This window comes from Nicotiana tomentosiformis, chromosome 4, assembly GCF_000390325.3.
Source record: "Nicotiana tomentosiformis chromosome 4, ASM39032v3, whole genome shotgun sequence".
Taxonomy (NCBI): domain Eukaryota; kingdom Viridiplantae; phylum Streptophyta; class Magnoliopsida; order Solanales; family Solanaceae; genus Nicotiana; species Nicotiana tomentosiformis.
In genome coordinates, this window is record NC_090815.1 from 1,880,751 (window position 1) to 1,891,875 (window position 11,125).

Here is an 11,125-nt window from a genome sequence, read left to right on the forward strand (position 1 = left end):
TAGGGGAACCTTAAAAACTTATATGTGTTCTTCTATTTTGAATCACAGATACTTCCAGTATAATTTGCTGGAAGTGTCTGAGTTTTACATATTAATTAAGACAAGTCCAGCATTTTATACTAGTGTTGTGTTCTATACCATTTTATGCATAATTTTTTGTAGTAGTTTGAATCAAAGATACCTCCAATACTATATGTTGGAGGGTCTGTAGTTTTGACATATCTAACGACAAAATTCCATTTTTTTATTCAGGATAGTAGGTGAATCTTAAATATTTAGATATATTCTTGGTTTGAATCATACATACTCTCCGTATAATATTTTGGAAGTTTGTAAGTTTAATATATCTATCAGAAAGGTCCAGTATATTATACTGGATGTTTTGTTCTGCAATTAATTCATCTGCCATCAGTTTAACTGTGTTTTTTTAATGAACTAGACATTTTCGGTGTTTAGTGACAGAATAAAGTACTTGAAATTAAATTACATTTATATATTATACAATTAAGCACAGAATAAACGTTTTTCATATAAAATTTATAATAATAAATAACAATACAGATATTATTAGTTACGATCTGAATTACAAACGAGAAAAATCATAGATCAACGTATTGTGAAGAACAAAAAAATCAAACCAGAAAATTTGAAGAATCAGAAAAATAATTGTGAGAGCTTACTTCAATCTGTAGATTGGCGCCGCAAGATTCTGCTGAAACAGAGTATGAGATCTTGTCGCGTAAATTATATAAATAGAGTAGGGGTATTTTAGTCAACAAATTATTTCCGTGCTAATTTAGTGGTAAATATAATTGATGTCACGACCCAAAATCCATTAACGGTCGTGATGGCGCCGGACACCGCTGTCAGGCAAGTCAAAAATAAATACTTAATTTGGTTCTCATTTTAATATTTTTGAAGTCATATTTCCTTCAATTAAATAGTAAAAGATGAAATTTACAAAGTAAATAATACTATTTTTAACAATTTCAATACAGGACAACCCAAAATCACCCCAAAACCCGGTGTCACAAGTACATGAGCCTCAACTAGGAATGTAAAATAAAATACAACATCTGTCCGGAATACAAATTTGGACAGGAGAAATATAAATACTCTGAAGGAGACTCTACTGGCTAAGGATCGAGTATAGAATGCAGCTCACCTAATTTTCCGCAATAATCGCGCCTCCGCGCCCACAAGGCCATTAGACATATATGTACCTGCACAAAAATATGCAGCAAGTGTAGTATGAGTACGTAAATCAACGCGTACCCAGTAAGTATCCCGTCTAACCTCGAAGAAGTAGTGACGAGGGGTCGACTCCGACACTTACTGTGGGCTAACGGTAAATACCGATATTATACTTAAGCATGGATTGTATGAAATAATTATAAACTCAATAACAAGAAGTGAGTGGACAATTCTTTTATTAATAAAAAAAAATTTCAAACTTATTCTCGCCATTTAACAATTTATATCTCAAGCCAAAGAAGCAATATCAATTATAATTGGTTTCAAAGATTTATCATGCGCAAATTATGCGGAAGTCGTACGGCCCGATCCAACATAATATTTAAATTGTGCACTGCCGAGGGTCGAACGGCACGAACCATAGATGCATCTATCTGCTACGGAAGCGTTTGGCCCGCTCCATAAAAGAGAAAACACATTAAACAACCAATTTAAGATTTATTAAGGGGTAAATATTTCAAGAATTACAAATTCTCATTTAACGGTCAAGTAAATAAAGTTTAACCTTTTTACAATTCCTCTATCGAGTTTCTAAATGTTTTAAATGATTAAATTAATAAGCAAGGCGCAGACATCGCAAGTACAACATGATATGGGTCATAGACTACTCGCACCTAAGCATAATAGTAGTTACGCACGGACTCTCGTCACCTCGTGCGTACGTAGCCCCCACAAATAGAAGCACACAATAATTTGATTCACCTATGGGGTTAATTCCCTCTTACAACGTTAGAAAGGAGACTTACCTCGCTCTGAAGTCCCATAACCGGCTCCAAAGCCTTTCCAACAACTCAAACCGATGCCCATCGCTCCAAAACTAGTCAGTAAATGTGCAAATTCATAAATGTCTACTCTAATACTAATTATAATTCCATTTACAACAATTCCCAACTCCGCTCGAAAAGTCGATAAAATTACCCTCGGGCCCACGTGCCTGGATTCTGAAATTTTTTGAAGATAAACATTACTCATAACCCCACGAACTCAAATATATAATTTATTCTCAATTTCATGCCCAAATTCGCGGTCGAAATCCAAAAATATCCATTTTTAGGTTTTCTGCCAAAATCTCAAATTTCTACAAATTTTCATGCATAAATGCATGTATAAATCTTGTATGTAACTCACAACTAGTAGAAATCACTTACCTCATGCTTGATGATGAAATCCCCTATTCAAAAGCTCCAAAAATCGCCCAGGCCGTGTGAAATAAAATGGGTGAAATGAACCCAAACCCCGCATTAACAACATTCTGCCCAGCCCGACCTTCGCACCTGCGGCCCAATAGCCGCTCCTGCAGTCCTCACTGCCCAGCCAAGAACTCGCACATGCGGAAGTCTCTTCGCTTCTGCGGGCATCGCAGGTGTGAGCTGATCTCGCGCATCTGCGCAAATTTTATGCACCAGCGACAGCTGCCTCGCTCCTGCGCACTCGCAGGTGCGCTTCTCCAGTCCGCTTCTGCGGCTACCCCAGCTCCAGTACATTCTCGCTTCTGCGAGCAATTTTCCACACCCGCGATCTTGCACCTGCAGCCAAAGTCACGCAGGTGCGATTACCCCAGAAGCATTAAGCTTCAGAAATTCTTAAGTTCAAAAATCGATCTATTAACCTTTCGGAATCCACCTGAGGCCCTCAGGACCCCAACCAATTATACCAACAAGTTCTAAAACACAATACATACTTAGTCGAGCTTTCAAATCACGCTAAACAACATCGAAATCATGAATCGCACCGCAATTCAAGCTTAATGAACTTTAGAACTTCCAACTTCTACATTCGATGCCAAAACCTTTCAAATCACGTCTGATTGACCTCAAATTTCGCACACAGGTCACATTCGACATTACAGACCTACTCCAACTTCCGGAATCAGAATCCAACCCCGATATCACAAAGTCCACTCCCGGTCAAACTTTCTAAAAACCTTCAAATTTCTAACTTTCGCCAAATGACCCCGAAATGACCTACGGACCTCCAAATCTACTTTCGGACGCGCTCCCAATACCAGAATCACCATACGAACCTATTGGAACCTTCAAATCCCAATTCCGAGATCGTTTACTCAGAAATCACACTTTAGTCAATTCCTCCAACTTAAGGCTTCCGAAATTAGAATTTTCTTTCCAAATCAACTCTGAACTTTCCGAAATTAAATTCCGACCACGCGTACAAGTCATAATACCTGAAGTGAAGCTACTCAAGGGCTCAAACCGATGAACGACGTGCTAAATCTCAAAACGACCGGTCGGGCCGTTATAGTTGACTTTTGATTATGTGGCTAAATTTGATTGACCACGCGTAAAAATAGCTATTTTTAAATTTTTCGCGATAATTTATGTTGCATTTGCGTAGTGGTATAAGAAAAAATAATTCCTGCATAATCTTATGTAACATTTGGTTGGCCATATTAAATGATACTCTCATTAAATTATGCGAAAATCAATTAAAGGCCACAAATACCCTTAATATAAGTAATCCTCACATAAAAATTCCTTTTTTTGGGTACAAAATATTCACTCTTTATTGATCATTTTATAACAATTCCTACTTTATTAACCATAGCATAAAAATTCTCTTAATTATTGTTCATCACATAAATAATCACGTCTGCATTGTAATCTCCGCCATAACTAGCGTGTAAACCAAACATAGGGGAATATATAGGGGCATTGGTCATTTAGCACCATCATTTTTAGAATTATGTAAATATTTTAGATGGTGTTAATTTTAACATTTTATAGAAGATCCACAATGTTGGATTTTTATTCCTGATTTAATATTATTTACGGAATAAATATTTACTAATCAAAATTGAGTGATCAATGTTGATGAACGATAATGACACGTGACATGTACTTAAAACTTTTGATCTTTTAGTAAATGTGAACAAGTTTTTCTAGAAGTTTATAAGTTATTGAGAAAATGTCTCGATCCTATTATGTTACTTTCAAATTGACATATCTGCTGAGAGAATTATATGGTTTTCACGAAAAAAGAAGTTTAAAAATTGATCTACTATCATTGAAGAGATTAAGACACAAATTATAAATAACAATCTTGAGTTAGGATTGAAAGACATTGTTTTAATTACTAGAGCTATGAACTAAAACCAAACAGCATATGAACTTTGATTATATATCTTGAATCCTTGATTTTCCTTTTTTTTTTTTTTATTAACTTTTGGCTAACTTGTGTGCACCTCGATCCATTGAATACGTGCTAGTGTCCAGTAGAACAAACACTATCAAGATTTAGACAGATACGAAAAATCACCTAATTTTTTTGTTTTACTGGAATTTTCGCATATTCACTCACTTTATTGACCGCCAAACCATACTTAGGTACATCTTTGAGTCCTTGAGATGCTTGAACTACTTTGCATGTTTTTGAGGTAAAATCAATGGTTGGTGCCATATGTGGAGTCCAAACCAATTCTATGTACACACGTGTTTAGTGGAAATAATGGTTTTTTTTAACCATATGTGAAACTTCTACCTATTTACTCCAACAATTAGTGCAGATATTTATGGTAAGGGCTGCTAAGAAAATTCAAATTAATAGTCATAAGTCATTCTCATCAAGGAATTGAAGGGGTTGCATACTTTTCAAACCTAGTGAAATAAGTCCAAGAATTTATCTCTTAGATGTAGGTTCTAGAGCTTATGATTCAATTTGTTTGTTTTTCTTTTTTTCCATGGACTGATTTGACTTGACTGTAGAAGTTTTCTATATAATGATAAGCTTTTACTAGTTTTGTTATAGCCATAGCTCAATTCTTGTTTTCCTTACAAATGGCACATTTAATTGTCACACTGCTTCTCCTTAGTGTACTTACATTAGCTACCCTGGATTTTACAGGTATCCCTCTCTTCTTAGACACAATATTAGCATAGAAAACTACAATTTTCTGCTTATAGTATAATCACTACTGTTTTTCCAATTGCCCTTGAGGGCTATGTTATAGGGATAATTTTATGTATGGTCATTGAACTTTACACGCACATATGAGCCGAGTAATGTATTATAATCTAACGTCAGTATTTTTGACTTTTCTCGCGTAAAAAAAACTAGTTTTGTGACCTTATTATAGTGGATAAAGTTGAATGACCATATGAAATAGCTACTATGTTACATGGACTCAAGCATGAGTATTGGATACATGGAGGTACTAGACTCGGGTTTGAACGGAGTACCCGTATTCACGTCCTCCCTGACTAACATCTATGTTGCTTGGACTCTTCGAAAATGTCGCAGGGTGCGTGTCGGATTCTCCAAAAGCAGTGTATTTTTGAAGAATCCGACACATGTGCGGCAGTATTTTGGAGAGTCCGCGCAACATAGACTAACACAAGTGTAATGAGGACGATGAATGATCCGAGTAACATAGCTTGAGGGTGCTAATGGATTGTAATAAGCAATTCAAGGCAACTTAACATGAGCTTATAGGAAGAAATGCCATGTTTAATGTGATGCAGGTGCTCAAGCAGGAGTTTGTTATGGAAGGCAAGGGAATGGATTACCATCTCCAGCAGATGTTGTGTCGCTATGCAACCGAAACAACATTCGTAGGATGAGAATATATGATCCTGACCAGCCAACTCTCGAAGCGCTTAGAGGCTCCAACATTGAGCTCATGCTAGGTGTCCCGAATCCGGACCTTGAGAATGTTGCTGCTAGCCAAGCCAATGCAGATACTTGGGTCCAAAACAATGTTAGGAACTATGGTAATGTCAAGTTCAGGTATATAGCAGTTGGAAATGAAGTTAGTCCCTTAAATGAAAACTCTAAGTATGTACCTGTCCTTCTCAACGCCATGCGAAACATTCAAACTGCCATATCTGGTGCTGGTCTTGGAAACCAGATCAAAGTCTCCACAGCTATTGAAACTGGACTTACTACAGACACTTCTCCTCCATCAAATGGGAGATTCAAAGATGATGTTCGACAGTTTATAGAGCCTATCATCAACTTCCTAGTGACCAATCGCGCCCCTTTGCTTGTCAACCTTTATCCTTACTTTGCAATAGCAAACAATGCAGATATTAAGCTTGAGTATGCACTTTTTACATCCTCTGAAGTTGTTGTAAATGATAACGGAAGAGGATACCGAAACCTTTTTGATGCCATCTTAGATGCCACATACTCGGCCCTTGAAAAGGCTAGTGGCTCGTCTTTGGAGATTGTTGTATCAGAGAGTGGTTGGCCTTCAGCTGGAGCAGGACAATTAACATCCATTGACAATGCCAGGACTTATAACAACAACTTGATTAGTCACGTGAAGGGAGGGAGTCCCAAAAGGCCTTCCGGTCCAATAGAGACCTACGTTTTCGCTCTGTTTGATGAAGATCAGAAAGACCCTGAAATTGAGAAGCATTTTGGACTATTTTCAGCAAACATGCAACCAAAGTACCAGATCAGTTTTAACTAGTTAAAAGCAAGAGGAGAGCATTAATAGGAATAAGGACTTTCCTTTGTATGAAGAGAAAGTAGTCCATTGGCACTATGTACTGAAACTATATATCATGCTCATAAAGAAAGCAGTTATTACAATAATGAAACACTTACAAGAAAAGCCATCAAACATCACTGCCTTAAACAAACTCAAACTCTCTGAAGCACACAAAATTTGGCAAAAACAAACCAGAAAGTAGAGATTTTTGAACTATTTACATATATATATGTGAAGTGTGTAAAAGTATGAAACCAGAAACAAAAAAGAAAAATGCTTCTTTTCCTCAATTAATTTGGATAAATTACTCAAGCAGCTACAAATCCAAATTATAGCTTCTCTTGATTATTTGTTTTCGAGTTCTATAACTAACAAACACTTTGAAGTTTCTGTCTTGCCCTGCTGGAAATAAGCTTCTCAACCTCGACAAAACCCTTTTACATTTATAGCTGTCTGCTGAGAGATTTCACTCTTTGTGGTAATGCTGTTCACTTCACCATTAAATGAAGTCCAAGAAGAATGCTTGAGCATGTGAGGAGAATTTTGACCTAAATATGTTTCATGCAACATTAGCCGTTGCTTCGGTGTGCTCATTGATCTTGTCTTTGCTTTTGCAGATTCTGTAGCAGCCATGTAAGTAGGAAACATAGGAGAACCTGGTAAAGAGCTATCATCACCAATTGATTTCTGTTTCACATGAGAAAATGATCTCCTTGGTAGCGATGACGGAGAATTTAAGTCCTCTATGAAATCTTGTTTACGCGCCTCTCTCATTTTGAGTTGTGCCATCTGGTTCATGTCACCTAGAGGAATAGTACTTGAGTCTGCAAATGACCTCAGTTGCTCAAATACTTCTGCTTTTCTCTGTGCTTCAAGTTCTGCCCATTGATCGAACCTGCTGCTCCTACGATTTTCCTTACTGAATAATGGTTCGTGCAGAACGTGATCATTTCTCCGCTCCTAAAAACCATTTTAAATTATTCAACCATAAAACATCATGTATTTAGTAAATATCATAAAAAGGAAACTGAAAAGAATCTAAATGCTAGTGAAGTACCCGATGTGAAAACGAGTATTTCATCATACGCTCTCTTTTGGAAATGGCTTCTTGTCTTCTTAAACACAAGGCTTCAATTTCCTCCTTTGAGGCCAAACTGAAATCCCAAGTCCTTTGGCTGTTGCATTTTAGCTGCCAATAAGCAAAGCCATGTTAGAGATACTTAATCATTAGAGTAAAACAAATACAAATTTAAGTTCAATTGGAGGCTCAAACAACAATAAATGTTGTATGATATTAATCCTCTTACTTTTAATTCATTAGATTTCACACTTCCCTTCGGGCTACTATCAAGTTTCCTTTCGATACTCTCATAGTATTCTTCAATAGTAGGAACTCTGATATGATAAACTCGCGGCTTTGACATTTGAAAGGGCAGCATGCACTTCAACTTGGCAACGAGTCTTCGTCTCACAAGTTCACCTCGGATCACTGCTTGAAGCTTCACCAGTCCTTTCATTGCACTTAATGCTTTCCTTGCCTACAACAAATTCCACAGAACCACAGTTTGGATATAAGTCCATTTCAGCAAAGAAGAGGAAACTGTTCTAATAATGCAAAGGAAAATAACAAGAATTACAGCTATACACACAGGCTCGAATTGGTGCATCATTCGACAGCTGTACTGCTTTTAATTTTTTCCATTGGTCATCAGAGATTGACATGAAAAAGTTATCTTTGAATTCTTATCTAAACATTCACAAAATATTGAACTTCAATTCTTATCATATTCATCAGTAAATGGAGTGTATACTAAGATTTTTAGAAACCAAAGCAATATCTGCATTTTCTTTCCTTATAATCCTTTTCATAATTAATTACTCACTAAAATTCAACATGACGCAATCAAATACACATCATATTTCCATAACAAGCCAACCAGTTCGCGATGAAATTGTTTCTGTTGAATTGTGTGATCATCTCATCTAAAAGTTTAAGTTGTTGAGAACACACTTTTACTTAATTATATCTTCAACACGCCTCCTTTGACGTGCAAACCTAATTCTTTTTCATGGGCCAAATGCACGATAATTCTTTTATAATGAACTGACTATTGATTGTGGAAAATTAAGGGGAAACCAGGGAGAATGCTCACAAGGTGTGCGCGATAAGCGCTTTGGATTCTAATGGCAGCATTTTTCCGTTTCCTTTCGAGCTCATACGGAGCATTAGTAAGCCGGACAACTTCAGCTGCAGCATTGGCAGAAGCTACAGCAGCCTCAGCTGCAGCTGCTGTTGCTAGAGCAACAACCAAAGCATGTTTCCTCTGCTGTTCTGTTGCCTCAGTTATTAGTGTTTTCTGAGGTGCTTCAATTGCTGGAGGACACTGCTTGTATTTTAACCTTCCCAAAAACCATTTCCATCTCCTTAGTTTCTGAAAATAAAATTAAAAAAATTCCACATTCATGTTATAAATCATATAAACCAGTTCTTAACAAAAAAAAAGGAAAATCAAGAAATTGGAAAAAATCAAACCTTTTCAGCTTTTGGTTTTGCCTCAGGAATGAAAAGTAGTCTTTTCACAAATGTAAACCAGCTTCTTCTCTTTCCCATTTTAGAAATTCATTAGACTGCAGCAAACTGAATCATCAAAACAACAAGTCACCATCTTCTTTAAACAGTTACCTTATTGTTGATAAGAGTATAGATAATCTCTTTGAGTTGGCAGTTCTATTTCTTTCAATAAAAATAAAAAGTTCCAAGAATTTACATTGGAAAAAGAGAAAAAAAACAAGAAGAATGAACAAAGCCATGCTCAACTTCTCACATCACATCAGCAATATTGTTCAGTTTCCATAAAAGCCATAACTAAGAAAAAGAAGCAGATTGCTGCACTAAGCTCCCGCTATGCCCGCGTGAGGGAGATCGGCCACACAATGGCCTTACCTTGCATTTCTGCCATAGACTATTTCTAGACCTCCTGGTCACATGGCAGCAATTTTACCAGTTGCTCACCTTCAAAATTTCACTTCCCTTGCTTAATTAGTAATAAGACATTCTTGTGATGGCAGATAAAGTGGAACCATTCATGATTCTAAGGAACCTGAATTCTTGGAATTTAAGGTGTGCCAAATTAAAAAATTCATCATTTTCCATTAAAACAAGGTAATTATGATGAATTTTTCCATATGATTTAATACAAATTTAGGACACATACCTAGAATAGGTGAAAGAAAGGTGACATGCAAGATTTGGAAAAATCCAAGAAATCTTGGGAAGTGATTCTTGAATTATACTGTTGATGTTTCTATTGTTCCATGTGGCTTCATATTTTCTTTATATATATATATCCAAGAAGTAACTGTCCTTTACTAATTATGCTTTGAGAAGCATACCATGTGCTGATGGAGAATAAAAATGAAGAATGAAAAAAGCTTAAAGAAAAAAAAAAGAATTTATTTTTCAATTATGTATACTTTTGCAAGTACTTAAATGGTGACTTGTGGGAAGTTTCTTTAATATCATATCAAGGGGTCCTCTTTTTATCTTAACTGCTTAACTATTTCAAATGTCTCTTTTTGCACTGAAGTTACTTGTTTAACCCTTTACATATGTTTTCTTGAAAAGCTATTTGCATGTAATGGGACATTTGTTTGTCATTTTTGAATGTGTTAAACAAAAATACAGAAATAAAGAAAGTGTTTAAGGTAATTACAAGTAAATTTCTATTATTACAAGCATTAAGGCAACTTGATAAAAATAATAATCAACATGTTATAAACATGTTAAATAATAGTGATGAACTACAATATCCCAATGGAGCACGTTTAGTACTATATTTTTTCAAAGTAACAAGATCACTATAACAGACGTCGTTAAGTTTATCGTAGTAGAACTTAACATTTATATCTACTTATTCAATATTAATACTTAATTCTGCCCTACTAAAAAGAACATCGGCTCTGACAGTTCATCAAAGTCTACTGAGTTTTATAATCAGTGCATATAATTTAAAATCTTATATTATCCATGTTAATATCTGTCTAGCTTTTTGACTCAAAAAGTTGTCCAAATAATTTGTATACTTAAGCAACTTGTTTTTTTCTTTTTCTTTTTTTAGGCCCCTTGTAGAAAGAGGAAGCATAAAATAGCCTTTGTCTTTTGAGCTGTTCAATGGACCCTATTTTGGTAATCACAGATAATTATTACCTTTACTTTATAATAATAGAAAATGAAAGATAATTAAAAAAAATGAAAGTTAATTCTAATCATTCTTTGCAGACGCATAAATATATTTTTACTATTAAAAACTTATTGGTAGAGGGACATCTTTTTGAAATCCAAAGCTTCAAATTTGGGTACTGAAATGTAAAAAATAATCGTCACGGTCTGAGATTTTGATAATTTACGTCAATAAAGTGTGA

The 11,125-nt window shown here is 35.6% G+C and overlaps 2 protein-coding genes across 4 annotated transcripts; one reads left to right on the plus strand and one right to left on the minus strand.

Annotated features, from left to right (window-relative positions):
* The first annotated feature begins 4,981 nt into the window (after positions 1-4,981).
* LOC104093771 (glucan endo-1,3-beta-glucosidase, acidic) lies at positions 4,982-6,835 on the plus strand. Its single transcript, XM_009599590.4, has 2 exons — positions 4,982-5,112; positions 5,730-6,835. The coding sequence occupies exons 1-2, from the start codon at positions 5,046-5,048 to the stop codon at positions 6,680-6,682; spliced, it is 1,020 nt and encodes a 339-aa protein (XP_009597885.1). The 5' UTR covers positions 4,982-5,045; the 3' UTR covers positions 6,683-6,835.
* On the minus strand, positions 6,760-10,058 carry LOC104093782 (protein IQ-DOMAIN 12). 3 transcript variants are annotated; one of them, XM_009599600.4, is made up of 6 exons: positions 9,919-10,058; positions 9,237-9,341; positions 8,857-9,135; positions 8,011-8,241; positions 7,761-7,892; positions 6,760-7,663 (listed from the first exon to the last, which is right to left on the minus strand). In XM_009599600.4, the coding sequence occupies exons 2-6, from the start codon at positions 9,312-9,314 to the stop codon at positions 7,121-7,123; spliced, it is 1,263 nt and encodes a 420-aa protein (XP_009597895.1). In that variant the 5' UTR covers positions 9,315-9,341; positions 9,919-10,058; the 3' UTR covers positions 6,760-7,120. The 3 variants fall into 3 exon arrangements, with proteins under 3 accessions (XP_009597895.1, XP_070055583.1, XP_070055582.1); XM_070199482.1 differs by lacking the exon at positions 9,919-10,058 and adding an exon at positions 9,717-9,826; XM_070199481.1 differs by lacking the exon at positions 9,919-10,058 and adding an exon at positions 9,648-9,791.
* Positions 10,059-11,125: the final 1,067 nt, after the last annotated feature.

Excerpts from the sequence above, each read along its gene's own strand:
- LOC104093782 (XM_009599600.4), bottom strand. The coding sequence starts at position 9,314 with ATGGGAAAGAGAAGAAGCTGGTTTACATTTGTGAAAAGACTACTTTTC. Across the intron at positions 9,136-9,236 it reads CAAAACCAAAAGCTGAAAAG|AAACTAAGGAGATGGAAATG; the intron begins GTTTGATTTTTT and ends TTTTATTTTCAG. Across the intron at positions 7,664-7,760 it reads AATACTCGTTTTCACATCGG|GAGCGGAGAAATGATCACGT; the intron begins GTACTTCACTAG and ends AATGGTTTTTAG.
- LOC104093771 (XM_009599590.4), top strand. The coding sequence starts at position 5,046 with ATGGCACATTTAATTGTCACACTGCTTCTCCTTAGTGTACTTACATTA. Across the intron at positions 5,113-5,729 it reads AGCTACCCTGGATTTTACAG|GTGCTCAAGCAGGAGTTTGT; the intron begins GTATCCCTCTCT and ends AATGTGATGCAG.